The sequence below is a fragment of the Theobroma umbraticum genome, unplaced genomic scaffold (assembly GCF_002168275.2).
Source record: "Theobroma umbraticum cultivar Fairchild unplaced genomic scaffold, ASM216827v3 scaffold_89.0, whole genome shotgun sequence".
Lineage (NCBI taxonomy): Eukaryota > Viridiplantae > Streptophyta > Magnoliopsida > Malvales > Malvaceae > Theobroma > Theobroma umbraticum.
In genome coordinates this window covers 2,918,562-2,935,863 of record NW_018397271.1, presented here as the reverse complement: position 1 = coordinate 2,935,863, position 17,302 = coordinate 2,918,562, and the positions used below count along the sequence as shown (strand labels likewise).

General features: G+C 34.6%; 3 protein-coding genes across 4 annotated transcripts in view; 2 read left to right on the top strand and 1 right to left on the bottom strand.

Annotated features, from left to right (window-relative positions):
- The first annotated feature begins 2,390 nt into the window (after nucleotides 1-2,390).
- Nucleotides 2,391-5,844, top strand: LOC110426492 (F-box protein At2g32560-like). 2 transcript variants are annotated; one of them, XM_021441712.1, is made up of 5 exons: nucleotides 2,391-3,466; nucleotides 3,624-3,703; nucleotides 3,939-4,111; nucleotides 4,264-4,338; nucleotides 4,446-5,413. In XM_021441712.1, exons 1-5 carry the CDS (start codon nucleotides 2,696-2,698, stop codon nucleotides 4,472-4,474), a joined length of 1,128 nt encoding a protein of 375 aa, XP_021297387.1. In that variant the 5' UTR covers nucleotides 2,391-2,695; the 3' UTR covers nucleotides 4,475-5,413. The 2 variants fall into 2 exon arrangements, with proteins under 2 accessions (XP_021297387.1, XP_021297386.1); XM_021441711.1 differs by lacking the exon at nucleotides 4,446-5,413 and adding an exon at nucleotides 5,420-5,844 and having other exon boundaries at nucleotides 2,394-3,466.
- Nucleotides 5,845-10,038: 4,194 nt separating this feature from the next.
- On the top strand, nucleotides 10,039-11,624 carry LOC110426557 (DUF309 domain protein). Its single transcript, XM_021441793.1, has 3 exons — nucleotides 10,039-10,566; nucleotides 10,635-10,782; nucleotides 11,269-11,624. Exons 1-3 carry the CDS (start codon nucleotides 10,177-10,179, stop codon nucleotides 11,493-11,495), a joined length of 765 nt encoding a protein of 254 aa, XP_021297468.1. The 5' UTR covers nucleotides 10,039-10,176; the 3' UTR covers nucleotides 11,496-11,624.
- Nucleotides 11,625-11,766: 142 nt separating this feature from the next.
- The window catches only part of LOC110426558 (vacuolar lysine transporter YPQ1-like), a 10,099-nt gene continuing 4,563 nt past the window's right edge, over nucleotides 11,767-17,302 (bottom strand). Inside the window, exons 8-14 of the mRNA XM_089785316.1 lie at nucleotides 17,178-17,300; nucleotides 16,665-16,784; nucleotides 15,947-15,967; nucleotides 15,295-15,353; nucleotides 15,046-15,136; nucleotides 14,706-14,814; nucleotides 11,767-12,265 (exon numbers count right to left, since the gene is read on the bottom strand). Coding sequence (XP_089641442.1) covers nucleotides 14,734-14,814; nucleotides 15,046-15,136; nucleotides 15,295-15,353; nucleotides 15,947-15,967; nucleotides 16,665-16,784; nucleotides 17,178-17,300 — 495 coding nt within the window. The 3' untranslated portion in view covers nucleotides 11,767-12,265; nucleotides 14,706-14,733. The remainder of the gene's footprint in view (nucleotides 12,266-14,705; nucleotides 14,815-15,045; nucleotides 15,137-15,294; nucleotides 15,354-15,946; nucleotides 15,968-16,664; nucleotides 16,785-17,177; nucleotides 17,301-17,302) is intronic.

Genomic DNA, 17,302 nt, shown 5'->3' with positions numbered 1-17,302 from the left:
AATGACATATTTTCTCACTTCACTAAATATGTGCTTAATAAATCTCAACTTTTTGTCACATTCCAATTCCCATAATGCTATTAATGCTTAACTGTTTCTTTTATCCCGAATCAACTAACTATAATATGTATTTAATTATCTCCAACAACTATTTATATATATATAATCTTTTTTTTTGCAATTTATAAAATTCACTTCTGAATTCTTCTTTCCTCATTCTCTTTCTTCCTTAACTTCAATAAAAAGGTATCATTTTCTTAATTTTAATAAAAAAGACTTCATTTGAAGATTTAGCCTTAAGCCTTTAAGATTATTGGGTTGCCTTGACTTCACCGCTTACTCCGCATACTTCTTGTTTTCTTAATCCTCACCACTTGAGGAAAAGAAACTTTAATATGATATGGTTAGTAATTTCTTAAAATGAGTAGGAGTATTTTTATTTAAAAATATTTAGACTCTATTTCTTAAGGGACAGAATGCTTCATATTAGTTATTTTATATTTTTAAATAATGACTATTCCTTAATACCAAAACCAACCAAACAAAGTAATAAATTTATCATTCCTCCCAGCCAAATTTGTCATAAAAGTCTCATACTTGGACTACTTACATTGTTATATATATATGGATTGTTTTAGCATTTCCCAATGAAATCACCTCAAGCAAATATACATGCTAAGTTACGGAAGTTTCCGACAGTAGTATTCCATCCAAGCATTTCTAAGTTTAAACAAAATGATAATATCTTGTGGAGTCTAAACCCACGGGTTTATCAGTTTTTTCCATAATTAGTTTTATCGCTCTTCTAACATCCATTTAAGCTAACAACTTCCAATTGTGGATCTATGTCTTAACACACAAAGCTTCTAAAGAGTTTTCCGTTTGTTAAATCTATCATTTTGAATGCTCTACGATTGCTTGGCAAATAATTTAATCACCCACGAATCAATTTATTCACATACAAACACAACTTGAATATTTTTTCTACATAAAATCCGAGATAGATAAGTTGTTATAAAGTAAGATATGTATATCATAGAATCTTGTATTAGAGATTAATACATGCCCCTAAATTCAAATGCAAGATCATTTATTATGGAGTCGGACAAACTTATCTCATGAATTAACTCTTTCATTGTAAAATGGTATACAAATTGAATTTGGATATTAAGAAAATGAATAAAGCATATAAACCTAACAATAAAAAAATAAATCAAAATATTGAAAATATAAAAATTCAATTAAAATTCACTATTAGCATGCAAAATTAGCTGATTATAAGTTAAATTATTTAATAAGCTCCGAAAGTATTTCATGTTTTTTTTTTCTATAAAAACCTGTTTTACCTTCTTTTACATAAATGAAGTGGGTAAAACAAGACAAGAAAAACAAGAAACAATAATTAACATAATTAGGTCATATAGGGTTAGAGCGTAGCATGAAAAATCCTATGCTAGTGGACATTGGGAGCATCATCATATGTCACAAGGCAAAATGGATGGAAAAAATAAAGCTTTGGTTTGATTGACCTCAACAAAGTCACCTTCACATACTCTGTTAGGGGCATTAATTAATTAATTAATTTTGTTGGCAAAATTTCATCTTTTGGGGCAAAAGCTTTGAAGTTTAAAGCTTGTGGTGTGCGTGGGGGAGAAAGGATTGGAAGCGAGGTGTTGAGAGTTTGGTGGAAGTTAGGCCAAGTAATGACGTTGGCCCTTTTTATGGCTTTGTGACAAATCAACATCCTACCCCGTACCATTCTTCAATGTTTTAAAAGCAACCCATCAATCAGATATCAGTCCTTTTCTCCCCTTTGGAGTGAATTGGATGAATTCACTTGGGACCCACTTCAACTTAATCCTCATCTCCCACCTTCAACAACAATTTCCCCTTTCTTTATTTACATTTTCAGGCTGAGATTCCAAAGCTTTTGGTTAAGCTAAATTTTGCAGTCTTTGACTCTTCCTGCTATCCAACTCAACTAAGTTTGATGAGTTAGCAGCCTACCAACATTGCTTAAACCATTTTTCTAACCTCTTTCTCTCTGTATTCCTGGACTTGGACATGTGGCTTCTCCTCATATAAATCTGACAAGCCTTGTTCCCTAGATTTTGTCTCCTGGATTTTTATATAATATAGTAACATATTCCTGTGATCTTCTCAATCTAGAACTGCCAGCTGTCCCCCATAGTCCGTACAATTCGGCTCTCATTTCCCCCAGTCCCATGTGGTGGGGGGCGCGAGGAATGGGAATCGAATACAATGTATTGGGATGAGCCCAGGGCTTTTAAACTTGAAAGCTAAAAGGCCCCAAAGCCAGCAAGGTGCAAGCCTTTTGTCTCTCGTGTGCTGCTCATCTATGCATTTGCTAATCAAACTTGTAAGCAGCAAAAGAAAGAAAGAAAGTAATAATCTAACTACCCAAGTAGATGCAATCAATGAATTGTGGGCTAAGGTGTCTGCCATTTATTACGTTTCAGGCTTTGTGTTCGAGGTCCACTTGACAACTCCGTCCATTTCGCTATGACACACCACAATCTTCCCTCTCATTGGTTCATCCTTCTTTATCATAAAATTTAATCAAAGTGAAAACACAACCATAACAAATACTGATATTATACTATAATCTATAAACATGAACCCCTACAAAATTAATAAATTCTCTTTGTTTATAACCTTATAGTATATATATGGTATGTTGTTTCATTTCATGTCTATTAATGTTCTTCTCGTATACCAGAACTTGAGCCTTGAACACACCAATTCTTGGGATTTAAGAGTGTCATTCGATCCAATGCTTTTATTCTTGATATCTTGTTTCTCTTTTATTCTTCTATCCAAGTCATTGTCTTTCAAGAACCAATATCCAATAATGAAGGGCGAGTGGAGATTGTTGTCTCGATGGTTTTGGGAAGGGTTCTCAAGCTTTATGGTGTCCTGGTTCCAAAAGGGTAGGCTTGGAATCAGTTTTAATCAGCTTCCTATGATCATGACACTGAGGCAGAAGATGAGGCTTGGTCCCAAGGTGGATAATGTGGAGGAAGAAAGGATTTCTCTGCTGGATTTGCCTGAGCTCACTCTAGAGTGCATTCTAGAGCGCCTATCACCAGCTGGACTGTGTAGCATGGCAGGTGTCTGCTCTTCTTTTAGGGATAGATGTACAAGCGATCATCTGTGGGAGAAACACATGAAGCAGAAATGGGGTAAAGTGATTGGCGATGCTGCTCATAGGGAATGGCAATGGCATATTGCTTCAAGAAAGAGACCGAACCTATTAGGTCCAAGTACGCAAAAGGGGTTTCTGGGATCTTTTACTAACATGTGGCCCTTCTCTTGGTTTAAACCAAATTTAGAAAGCAGAAGCAGCCAGCGGAAAACTGATTTGCCAGTTGATTCAATCATGTCTTGGTATCTATCTCTGGAAACTGGAAAATTCTGGTTCCCAGCACAGGTCTATAATCGTGAGGTAATTGGCCTTCATATAATTATTCAGTTTTAAATCATATGTTTTTCACATTGATTCTTCGCCACATATATGTTGCTGGTTATAAAATTCATCAGAACTGCTATTTTTGCTGTAGAAAAAGTTGAGTTAAAAATTCTTTTTTTGGGATTGGTTGTAGAATGGACATGCTGGGTTTATGCTATCATGTTATGATGCCAAACTTTGCTATGATTCCAAGACAGACACCTTCCAGGCAAGGTATAGTGTGATTTCTCTTTTAATCCACAGTTTTGAGCATCTGACTTTGAACATTTGACCTGCGAGCACTCAACTTTCAAACTTTCATCAAATTCAATCCCCTTTCTCTATTGATCTTGTTTTGCTAGAATCAAAGGAATTCCAAACCCAATCTAAGAGTTAAAACAAGTGAGTTAAAGAGCGGTTTTATATGCTTCTATGTGGCTCCTTACTCAAGCTGTATTTTGAAGTTTAGGTACTCACCTCACGGGCGGCGGACAACGGAGGAGAATATATCCTGGGATAGGCTAAGAGTACCACCAGTTGATACACCTTCACATGTTCTTCACATTTCTGATTGCTTACTTGACTTAAAACCTGGTGATCATATTGAGATCCAGTGGAGAAGAAATAAAGAATTTCCGTACGGTGAGCTTCCAGACATTAGGTCTGACCTTTGAGAAAAACAGTAAATGTTATTTTCCTGTGTGAAATCAATCCACAGTTCAAATCCTTGATTGCTCTGAATGCTTGGTGCTTAACATTAAATATTTACTCAGTTGGAGCTTAATTTCTTGCAGGGTGGTGGTATGGTGTTGTCGGCCACTTGGAATCATGTGATGGAACTGAAAATCACTGCCGTTGCCAATATACAGGTGAGAAAACAATTTTAGGCTTTCAAATTACTTCTCTATTTTTCCTGAAAAAAGTTACAGCAAAGCAAGTAGGCTTACAAATTTTCTTGTAAAATCAAAATATGCAGGGCAGTTCTGCCTTGCGTTGCCTGGATGAAAAATTCTCAGAACTAGGCTCGTTTTGATTGCACCATTCTAGGCCAATTAAAAAGAAGTACATTTCAAAAACTTGAAAGATAATGCAGTGCTGGCCTCCATAGAAGTATCAAAGTTGCTAACTTACAGCAGTATGACTCATAGGTCCATAGTTTATTGTTGTGATTGTGATTTCAGTGTGTATGTTTTCTGCCCTTGTAGATGTAAGATGTCAGTGGCCCTGAAACTATAGATCATAGCTAACAAATATGATTTTTCACTATTTTTGTCTAAAAAATGAAATGAGGAGTTTTCTCCAATAAACTACAGTATAAATTAAATTACACCATGCCATGTTCTTCAAACTTCAAACCAGCCATTTTTACATTCCTTTAGATAGATATCATCAGTTTTCATCTTGAGTAGGAATGGAGTTTTCTCAACTTTTAGCACTTTATTCTCCACTGAGAGAAGGGAAATGCCACCGAGTGCAGACGTGCATAACAGGCTATTGGCAGGCAACTATGGTGCTAATCAATTTCATCTTGCTTGAATGATAACAGTAAAACAAAAAGCTTCCTGGTTTTTTAGTAACACCTGTTTTTTTTTTTTTTTGGTCTCAATTCCTTAACAGGTCATAACCCTCAAAATCCCTTGTAACTGGATCCTTGTGAGAAAAGGAACATTCTTGACAAGTTTAAGATAAAAATAACACCAGTAGTTGCTGCAGGAACCTAATAAATGCTTCCTTGAGTTCAAAATTTCATGAAGCACTTGGTTAACTAAGTTGCAAAATAGTTCATCCATGAAACATCTGGCATCAATTATGTAAACTTTGTTGTAAAATTTGCAAATGCCTCTGCTCACAACTTCCCTCTTATCATGCATAAATCCTCAAACTTTTCTTTCGACTCTTTCTTTAAGAAGTTTTTTCTAGTGTTGATTTGACCATTACCTTTGTTGACAGATGCAGTGATACTAGAGTTCAAACAGTACCCTGCTAGCTCGAGATGGAGAAAAACAATAATCAACAGAAAAGACCATAGAGAAGTAGGCAATGAAGCTGATGGATTTTATGGTGGAATAAGAAAGCTTTGTAAGGAAGAAGAGATCTCAATGTGGAAACGTCTGTGGCCGAATCAAGTCTTAGAATAGTTCCAAGTATCTGCGTTTTCCCCTCGTGCTGCTCTGTAAATATATATATATATATATATATATATATATATGCCACCCTTATTTTTCTTGCTTCTTGAATTATGAATGGGAAAAGAGTTTAAATTCCATATACAGAAGCTATTCTATAAGATGTGCATTAGGCTTCAATGTATACTTTTTGACCTCACCGCATAAATTGTACCTTGAGCACCAAGCTACATAATTTTTGCTCTTAGATCTTCAAAGCTGTGCATGGTAAGAGATAAGACATCTGAACTCTCAAATGGCAATGGGGTTCCAACTAATATAGCATATTGATTCTATCAAATATTCTAAACTCAAGTCTTTCAAGTAGCTTGTCTTCATTAGCATTCGAGAGTATTTAGTTTATTGGTTGGTGTATGGTTTTTTATTTAAAAAGTAAAATTCGAATCTCTTTTTTCGAATAAAAAGAAAAAAAAAAAAGTAACATACCTTCATTGAGAGTAAGAGGGACTATTCTGTTCTAACTCTTTCCTCTTGTCATTTCTATCTTGGAATACTATTGAGCTAAGCCTGGCTGGGATTTGGGAGTTGAACTTGGAAGACGTTTCATGGTCAACCAGCCTCCACAGCTTACCTTCTTACGTTTGAGCTGTGGTATTGGGCTCTTGCTCTCTATTTTCTTACACAATTATCCGAGTTTTTTTTTTTTTTATGAGTAGTTAGATCTTTGAATATTTTAATATTTTTATCTTTATTACTAAGTCTTTTGATTCTTACATTGTATAGTTAATTTTTCAACGAATGTTTATATAATTGGCTCTTCGTATCTGTAGGAGAAAATTTTATTTAATTATAAAATATCACATGTTTTTTTAAATTAATAAATTAAAAAAATTTCTTGAAGATAAATCATGTATTGTCATATGGACTTAAGGACACCATTTAAGCTAGCTGTATAATTAATTGTAAAGTAATTAATTTCTTGATTAATTACCTCAAAGATACAAGGTTGAATCAATTAAAATTTACTTGAGTTATTCATTTTATTTTTAAATAAATCGAGATGATTTAAAGATAAATCCAAGTTTGGCCATTCAATTTATCTTTAAATAAAGTAAGACAATTTAGAGATTAAATGAAAATTCAGCCAACTAAATATCAAACACTTAGAGTTTGGCCAATCAAAAGATTATTTGAGTCATTATACTTTATCTCTAATTAAATTAAAATAATTTAAAATTAGAAACGAAAAAACACTAAATTCACATGGAAGTCTCTAAGCTAGCATTTTGACACAAATTCGGGGAGGAAAATGACTTTGAACAACAAAGTCTCCAAAGCTCTCACAAATCTACAAAATCTAAAGAAGAAGATAATAAAGTTTTCATAGTTCCAACAAACAAATCCAAGGAGAAAGATTCTGAAAAACCGAAGCTGTTCCCATTTAGCATTCATGTCGATTACTGTCGGAGGTTGTTCAATTGGACAGTTCGTGGTTTACTACAACTCAAGCTTGGTGCATTAAGGATTTGGATTTTGTGCTTAAAGATCTTGTTTGTTAGATAAAAAAGCTTGCAACAAAACAACCACGAAGGGGTTAATTGGTTTTCAACTAAAATTTTTACCTTTCTTTGAAAAGCATTTAAAGATCAAAACTTTGAGCAATAAACAAGAAGAACAATTAATATAAGTACAAAGGAAAATAAGTGAAACAAGTAAAGTTGAAAGGAAAGAGTGGAAAGAACTCAGTTACGATTTTTATAGAGGTTCGACCTCTCAATGCCTACGTCCTCTCCCTTGATATCACAAGGAATTTAAATCCACTAAACATTGTCTTTCTCAACTAGGTTCAGACATAACCTACATATGCATAAAGCACTACATTGTGCAAAACATCTGTCATTACTTACAATCAACATTTCATTAACTTATCTATCATTTGTCAACGCGTGGCTACACCAAAGCATACTAAACGATTCATTAATGTCCCATAACCTACATACATTTGTAAATATAAGGCCACATGGCCAAACACATAGCATGACTAAACGACTGACGACCAACGGAGTGACTTTTAGGCGCGGAAAGTACTATCGAATGCCTTGATCATTTAGTTTACCAAAATACATGTATTGCATGATATTGAAAAAATTAGTATCAAACAAAAAGGCATATCATAATGTTAAAAAGAAAGCCTAGTTCGCTTAGATTCCAGCATGAGATAAAAATCAAATTCTATGGATGGCAAATGGTTGTATGAATACGAAACATGCAAAGTTTTTTAGAAGATGGCGGGTAAAAAAACATGTTTTCAATAGGAAGTGTAGAAAAATTTTTGGATATTGAATGTAGCAACATAATGTGTAAATTGACTTAAATACTTATATTTTTTATTTTAAATTTCAATAGCATGCCAATTGTGTGAATTGTGATAAGACACGGTGGTCATTGGATCAATAACATTTACAAAAAAGGTTAGTCGCGAATACGGGGGTTTGGAGTGATTTGTTGTTTGTGGGCATGATGAAGCTGGTTGAAAATGTTATTAAGGTAAATTCAAAAAATGATGAAATCAAGTTACATGCATTGATCAGTATATCCGGAAAGCTATCACGGCCAATTATCAATGATGACGAGGATGTTGTGTTAATTCCACTAGAGCAGAGAAACATTATGCCAATGTACATCATCGTTAAGGAATGCCATACAAATCTTAGAGCATATGTTTTGTCATCTAAAGAAACTGTACAATATGATAATCAGCTCAATCGCGTGAAGAAGCTCCATGACATTTACAAAAATATTTCTTTTGTTACACACCTTGTAAAATTTCTATTTTGTTACGCGCTGTACCTAATTTCTGTTTTGTTACACGCCATACCTTTAATCTAATTTTTGTTACATGCTATTTCTAAATTTCATAACACTCTAAACGCAATATATATAATAATATGTTGTTACACGCAATGCTTTAAGGATATTTGCTTCCACCTCTTCCTTCGTTAAACTCACCATGATTGTTTCCTCCGTTTATTTCACCTCAACATCTTCATACTCTTTAAAATCCATCTGCATCGGAATACAATCCTGCACATGTAAGCTACATGTAGTGAACTGTTAACCATAGAAGCTTCACAATGTTTACAAGCATATTTCTTTGGTTACATGCTCTGTATAATCTCTATTTCGTTACACACACTTTATAATTTCTATGTTGTCACACACCCTGACTAATTTCTATTTTGTTACACATCCTGATTAATTTTTATTTTCTTAAACACCATACCTTTAATCCAATTTTTGTTACACGTTATTTCTAAATTTCATAACATTCTAAATGTAATATATTTAATAATACACTGTTAGAATGCCTCAAATTCATTGGTTTCAACACGCCATATATTCATGTAATCTGTGAAATCGCCAATTTGTTACACACCTTGCCAATTTTCTTTGCATACACTACAACATTCAACCCAAATGGCCATGTTGTCTAATATCTCTGATAATTTTCACAACTTCAAACAACACCAATGCCATTTAACAACAAAACCCACATCACATTGTCAACCAATATAGTATTTAAATCACTAAACCCACTCAATACCCAAAAAAAATTTGACATTACCTAACTTACTCGGTGTTGTCAACTTCTTCCCTATCATTGCTAACTTTGCTTTCAACTTGTTCGACACTTCCCTATCTTTCAGAATGAGTGAAACAATCGTTTAATATTCTTGCATTGTTTTATACCTATCGTTTTTGGTCACGACAATGTCTAATAAATCAAAGAAAATCATTGTCATATCCTCTAACCAAAGGAAGGTTTTACCTTTAACAAATTATCCTTTACCAAATTTTGACCATATTTATTTTTTTTTTACCTATTTGCACGTGTATGATAGTGTGCATGATTGAGAAAGTTTCAATTAAAGGTATTTTTATTAAAAAAATCTTATCTCTTGACTAAAACTAATTAAAATTATAAAAAGAGATATTTTCAAAAACATCTTATATTTGATAGCTAAAAAAGATTGTTTTTTTAAAAAATCATGTATTTTGTTAGTAATATGAGAATGGATGTGTAGAATGATAAATAGTGATATTATTACCCTTCATTTTGTTGAACACGGGATATGAATGCAAGATCATTGGATTCTCTCTAATTGCTAGCGATACTTCATGATTTCATCTTTCTTCTTTACTGTTTGACTCTCTTGTTTGATCTGATTTTGGGACTTCTTTCAGTATAGCTGACTGAATTTTCATTTTGTATGTGAGCATTTTGGGGCAATATTGTAAAAATTTTCAGACATTTCTTTCAATTAAAAAAACAAGCTCCATATGCACAGCTGTGCTGCCCGAGCACAACGCGCGGATCTTTTTCTAGTAATCCTTAAAAGGCAGGATGGTCTAACAATTCTTTCATTTTGTTTTCCTCCCAAGATATTTTTTAAAGTGTAATTCTCCCACACTGCCACCACCACACACCAGACCAAAATAAAACATAAAAATCAAAGCAACCCAGAGGGCAGAGCCCAGAAAGAAAAGGCTCTCATTCATTCTCCTGTTCACCTGGAGAAAATGGTACTTGCCGTCAAACTGCCATACTGCTCCCCATTGTGTTCTCCTCAACACTCAACTCCTCCTTGTCCCCTTCATTTCCATAACTATAACCCCAAATTCTTTCCTTCTCTTCCCCTATCTCCATCTCCGATTCCAACCTGTGCTCATTCCAAAGGCCACAGGAGGTCCGAGTCTTTGGGCGTCTCGTATCGATACTCCAGCAGCGCAGATGGAAAAGACGGCGAGAATTGTAGCTTTGACGAGGCAGTTTCCCTTTTCAACCAAAGGGAATACTATAAGTGCCATGACCTGCTTGAGGACTTGTGGAACAATGCCGAGGATCCCACCAGAACCCTCATTCATGGCATTCTACAATGTGCTGTCGGATTCCACCACCTTTTCAACCAGGTTGAGACTGAAATAACATCGCTGTCTTGATTTATATGTACATATATTCTAATGAAATCCTTATGCAGAACCACAGGGGAGCCATGATGGAGTTGGGAGAAGGACTGTGTAAACTTAGGAAGATGAATTTCGAGAGTGGACCATTCTATGACTTTGAGCAAGACATTGCTGCGGTTCTCGACTTCATTTATAACACTCAAATTGAGCTGGCTGCCTGTGAGTTCTCTTGTTTTAATCCTTTCCTCACTTTCTTGTTTCCTTGGGGCGAAAATGACAACACTTGGTTTCAAATAATAATAATAAACAAAGTACATCACGAAAGACGCCCTCAGGCAGAACAATCTACCCATACTACCTCAGATTGAAGTCAGAACTTATCCTAGCTATGTTATGACCTACAAAATTAGCATCACAATAAGCCTGTGAGAAAGAAGCAACTTTACATAATGATGCCAACCGAATTTACATCGTCAACCACCATAGCAGAGTCTAGGCAGTCTGGGTCTTTTTTGTTTGAACCTAAACGGTTGCTTGGACTCTGCACCAGCAGCTTCATCTTACCATACCTTATTGCAACTTGAAAGCCAGCATTCACACCACCCAAATATTTACAAGTCGCTGCATTTAACAGAACCTCTTCCCAATGATAGTCATTTACTTAATTTTGACACAATAAATTCCTAATAATACTTTGCAAACCAGGTGGTGATGATCTATGTGTGACAATGGAGCAGTCAGAAAGGTCATACCTTCTCCTTGGAGGCTATGCGGCAGGGCAGCATCTTTATCATCTACAAGCTGATCCTAATCAAGTTATGTACATTATATTTTGCCCTCAGCGATCTTATGGATCTGCACAGGCTTCAGCTCCATCCCCAAGGGTAAGGCTTCCAATTCTTCAGGCTGCTGAGGGGCATCTTTCGGTGTAGTCGCTAGTCTTTTATACAGTATATTGTAAATAAACCATTTCTGATCCTTTCAAATGGCTGTGGTCTAAAGCATGTGATATAATGTAGAATATCTGATTGTTCGATCAAATTGAAGTTTGTTTCATCTTCTGAGCTAGATGAGATTGAGACAGGCCAAAATATTCATTAGCCAGTTTTTGTGATAAGAAAACAACAGAGTCCCCATGTGCAACAAAACCAGAAAGGAGCAATCTAATGGTTAGGCATTGATTATTTTGTTCCGGTTTCAAAAACCGAAAGAGAAGCTTAAACAGAATCTGTATTGCCATCTCTCCTTTCTCAATTTCATTTGGAGTCTTTGCGGGCTTTTAGACTTGAAAGTTTAAATTGCACAGGATTACTATAAAAGGTATTTAGAGCTACTGCCTTTAGGAAAAGAGAGATGTGAAAGATAAGTTGTACTCCTAGATCAACTAGGAGAGAATTAAAAGCAAAATTATGACTGGGTAAAGGAAGGCAAAAATGCAGTAACAGAGGCTACAGAAATTTTGCCAAGAAGATACATCAAACCATCAAAAGCAACTATCATCCCTCTCCACTGACTGAACAAATCCAAGATTTAGCACTGTTTAATCAGACAAGGCTTGGCATTAGTTTGGTTGGTCTTTGGAAAAGGCTGCTACTAAGAAGACTTATCATCACCCATATAAAAGAAATAACACATGTCATCTACATATCCTCCAGCTTCACGAAAGCATCTTCAAAACTTCATTCCTTTTGGAAAAGAATCCCTGGCAAGCAATGATCAATTAAAGTAAACTCGAGCAGATAACAAGGAGACGAGTAATCTGGATAAACAAATTTGTGCATAGCCTTGAAATTATGAAAAAATCAGTTGCCTTTCATAGGAAGTTATTAGTTCCTACTTGTTCACAGTATTCAGGATCAATTGCGCAACTAGTGGGCACAGTACAAAATATCAGAACACACCACAAAGATTATCTCAAACAGTTCTTATAAAGTGTCAAGACTCGTATATAAAGTAACACAATGAATGTACACCTAGCACAATTACTATCAATATAGCAAACTTGAGAGTTTGGACACAACCAAAGTAGTCATAGTAACTATGATGATAAGCTCTCATGTTTGGCTTTTACATGGTACAATGGCTGTAATTGAATGCCCACTTAATGCCAAAACTTAAATAAATGAATGAAAAAAAAGATCTTCCAAAAAGACAAAGAAAGAAAGCCTAGTCTGCCATCCTCAACTCTAGCCGTCGTGAAATAAGTGAAAGGCATCTAGACTAATGGAACTCATCATATTACCCAGTACCAACTTGTTCCAACCAGTAGTATGATGCCAACAACATAGTTTATCCCACATTTGCATTTCAAATTACTTTTCAAGGTGATAGACTCATATGATGTAAATGCCAACACGAAACTATAAAATGTAAAGATGTAACGAAGACCTTTTGAATATTGATTTTCGTAGATTTGTTTTTTATCAAAACTTGTGGATACAGGAATATTGCAAACCATTCTAAGATTGGCATCTATTTGCTACTTGATGGTTTAAATCAGTGATTTCATATTATAAAGTAAACCATTTTCAGCTAACACGACTATGTATTTTTTACTTGACGATTTATATCTGTATTTAGTCTAACAGAACAAATTATTTTAAGATAGCACATTATGATAACGTTTAGAACTTGAATTTCGAAGGGGGGATTTTTACTTCAAATATGGTATAAATTATACAATTAGAAGTTAGAACTTATAAAACATGACTATTGTGATTAAATTAAAATGCATGAATTTATTAGGTTTCTACTTACTAGTGAATTTCAAATCCCTAAATGAAATAGAGAATTTTAAATTCATCTTGCCATGCTTTCTCAAATTTATGTCTATGTTGAATGTTTTCTACTTTTACATATATCATGCCCACATCTTACTATAAGTAACCAAATCCAATTTAATCCTAAATACATGTTCCCCAATATAGCATACATGTATTTGCTACTTGATAGCTTAAATCTGTGATCTAATCCTGCAAATTGGTATCAGGCTATGCCTTCACTTAAGAAGCAAGCAGCAAATGATCATGACACCAATGTGTTAGAAGGCAAAAGATTGTTAGATAAGATCAGGCAAGGTAAAAGAATCTGTGGTCTAGCAGATCTGTCACTAGACATTGCTAGGGAAACTGAAGAGATTTTCATCATGGAGAGAAAGCAACAGAAGTTCCATAAATAAAAGCTATAACTGCACTTAAATACAGTCTAAAATATGATTTGGTATTAGTCTGCTTCCTAAACATAAAGTGGAATTGGGATAAGAACAAATTCCTTCCTCTTGACCTTCACCAAAAAAAAAATAAGTACCTTTCATTCTTCGTACAACAAAAGACCTAGTATGGGGAATCAATACAGATAATGTGGCGTTGAAACGTCTATGGTCTGTGTCTGCCACTTGTCACCTTAAAATTTTAACACGGTTAAGCTTGAAAGCTTGCTCAATCACACAGACCATAGAAGTTTACTTCTCTAAGGCCCATTCTCTTCCCATGTAGACATTTTCTTAGATATCTGACTAGGATCAGATTATTTACAATTATGTAAATAATGAATTAGGGTAAAATAAATATTAGAAAAAGATTAGTCTGGATGTATATGTATAAACTATCTATACTATTAATGAGTTAAAAAATGCAAGTTGTCTGTGATCTTGACAAGAATGACCAAAGAATAAAAGACTCCTTTTTTATTTCCCCAAGAACATAGAAGAAACTAGTAAGTATATATAACTAAAGAAAGGAAATAAAAGTAAGTTAATAAATAAATAAATTTCTAAAAGTTAATAAATAAATAAATTTCTCCAGCATTTTCTCCTATCTGAGGGAATAAAAACACCTTTGAGACTGAGGCAGTGGCCTAATAATAACCACATTTTATCTCCCAAACTAGAATTTCAGTTAAAATCACCTCTTACTCCTAATTAGAAAAAAAAAATGTAAAACCATTGTTCAAGTAGGATAACTGGGTAAGCAAATTGAGAATCCAACATTAAGGCATGAAGTGCATATAGGAAGTTACTAGTAAAGCCCACTAATAATCTAAATCATTCAAATATATATTAACTATAAATACCGCCTAGACCCTTAAACAGGCGCATGCACACATATGAACAAAAACTCACATGAGAGAGAGAGAGAGAGAACCTTCAACAAAAGGCTATTTTGCCGTCATTTAAGGTGCATTCAAGTTTTCATGCTTATTCTCTGCATCTTGAGGTGCCCAATAGCAGAAGTATATGAACTGAATCAGTATCTGCAAAATGCGATAAGGTTCTACAAAGAATATAAAATTTTTTCAGGGTGACTGTAGCAACTCAATTCATGATTCTAAGGAGAAACAGAGGGCAACATTAGGCACACCATAAAAATAAAAAAGTGCTACTTCACAAAAAAAAAAAAACATCTCAGGGTTTGTGCCTCTAAATAACACATCCATTACAAAAATAAAAAAGTATCATATCAGAACCATCCTTAATAAGGATACAAAAGTATCAAGCAGCACGCATCCTGCTGCATCCACCAGCCACGGTAAATTTGGTCTGATTCTTGACCAATCTGTGCTCTTGACAAGTATGCTACAGGGAAACAGAAAAAGGAAAGGTCACAAAAACAGTGGAACCAATATGCACCATTAGGTAGCTGAGAAATGGCTCAAGTACAAACCACACTCAATAAAATGATGAATAGAACTTGAAGTGAAGCCAAATATCAATGATGAGTTGAACAAATTTACCTTGCAACATATGTGGAGTTTCCAACCAAAGCAAAGATAAACATAAAAGGGTTCAGGCCCTGCATACATGGACAAGCCACACAAGATTCAGACCCTGCATGCAAATTGATAAAAATACAACATGTCCCCTCCCAGCCTTCCTCCCTCTCTTTCTCAGTTCTCTCATTTCGGTGACAATGATAAAGAGCTATATATTAAGTGTCATGCCTATATGGCTAGCTACAAAAGAATTTTTTTGTTTTATTTCAGATAGCTAAGCAGCATTTGACAAAAGTCTTGAAACTTTTCCAAAAGCTGAAAATAAGCTCTCAAGACTAAATGTTCAAGGTCCAATTTGCAGTTTTACGGGAAGAAAAGGCAGCATTAACAATTGACACAGGTATTGAACGAAGTTTTTGAGCTGAAAAAGATATTATTAATTCTTTCAAATAATTTTAATTCCAAAGCACTTTTCAAAAAGCTCTAATTCACAGAATACTTTTTCCTCTAATCCCAAGTAGAAAAAACAAGCTCTAAATATGCTACATGCTTATTCCAGTGATTCAAAAAGTTTTATAAACAAAAAGGAGCAGCACCTGGCCCCAAAATTTTTTGTGTGTGTCCTTGCTTTCATGTGGGTATTGAGAACTAAAATATTAATGAATGTGCTTACCTCTACATTGCCTCTTCTAATCTGCAAAGTTGAACAGGAAAACTACATTAAGTTCAACTCAAATACATGATATTCAAGTTGTCAGCTGAAAACAAAATGTTGCCAAAAAATTTCATGATTTTGGACAAATAAAGGATAGATACCAAGGCAATCCTTCCTCCACTAGTCAAAAGTAGTATAATAATTATTTTATTAAACATATTCTTTGTGAACAAATCACATTGTATCACAAAACTTATGACAACTAGAAAGAAATATTTTAATACTATAACAGACATAATATTAGTTTGGCCCCATTCTAGTAGCCTAAACATTTAGGTCTAATGGTTGAGTATCATGGTATTAGATCCCGTTCTATCTAAACCTCTAGAATTCTAAACCTGATATCCTTTGCTATATTTCATTTTAGGATCAGCATGTAGTAAGTGGAGGACCCATGCTTAGACTACTTGGTCTGGCAAGGAGAGGAAGTCTTACATAGAATGCTAGCTTGCCTCAAGTTACCAACGTATAAGAACCATAATTATACACATCTAATAGAAGTTCAGTCTAACACTATAGTTACTAAGAAGTTGAAGGATTAGAAATTTAAACTTGAAAGTTCAAGGGGACATCAGCAATCAAGTCAAAATTGAGGAACATATAGCATTTAAACGCTTTCATCTTTTTCTGTGAAACAGTTAAAGCACACTACTCATTTGGTTCCTGTAAAACTTACATTTAAGCAAATTTGGGGAAGGCGTCCACCCATGTAAATAGTTGCCATTGCCCAACCAAGAAAAGTTCCAACCCTGCTGCCTCCTCCAATACCACTTTCTCCTAATGACGCTGCATTTACCTGAAATCCCAATAAAATTGTAGGTGACACCTATTCCTCTTCAGCAAAGTTTAATTTAAAATATCACAATGAATTCAATCTAGTTGAAGCAAAAGGGCATAGAGAATAAGAGCTATGGAGCCAATAGGCATTCCCTAAAACATGGTGGCATCCAATTTACATGCTTATCCACAACAGAGATGAATTCCAAATTTTTGACATGCTACAATAGGAAGTCAAATAAAATAGGTAATGCCCATAAAAAAATAAAAAACTTAGGGTTAACAATCATGTTGGAGAGAGGGGGCCTAAGAGAAACTCTCTAATGCTTTAATATCAGGCTATACATATAAATGTGCTGTTCCAGCCAATGATTATGCACATATAAAGGAAACTAATTGCAGGTTGAACTACCTGGAGCAGCTTTCTTCCGATTTGTATCACGAATCCTTCATTTATTATATCATGCTCTATGTGAAGTTTATTAAATGCTGAAAGCTGGAAATTAAACGTGGCAATGAACATTAATACAGATACCT

Bases quoted from the DNA above. Each gene is read 5' to 3' on its own strand.
- LOC110426492 (XM_021441711.1), top strand. From the start codon at position 2,696: ATGTTGTTTCATTTCATGTCTATTAATGTTCTTCTCGTATACCAGAAC. The intron at 3,467-3,623 runs GTAATTGGCCTT...GATTGGTTGTAG, and splicing joins CACAGGTCTATAATCGTGAG to AATGGACATGCTGGGTTTAT. The intron at 3,704-3,938 runs GTATAGTGTGAT...TTTGAAGTTTAG, and splicing joins ACAGACACCTTCCAGGCAAG to GTACTCACCTCACGGGCGGC.
- LOC110426557 (XM_021441793.1), top strand. From the start codon at position 10,177: ATGGTACTTGCCGTCAAACTGCCATACTGCTCCCCATTGTGTTCTCCT. The intron at 10,567-10,634 runs GTTGAGACTGAA...ATCCTTATGCAG, and splicing joins TCCACCACCTTTTCAACCAG to AACCACAGGGGAGCCATGAT. The intron at 10,783-11,268 runs GTGAGTTCTCTT...TTTGCAAACCAG, and splicing joins TCAAATTGAGCTGGCTGCCT to GTGGTGATGATCTATGTGTG.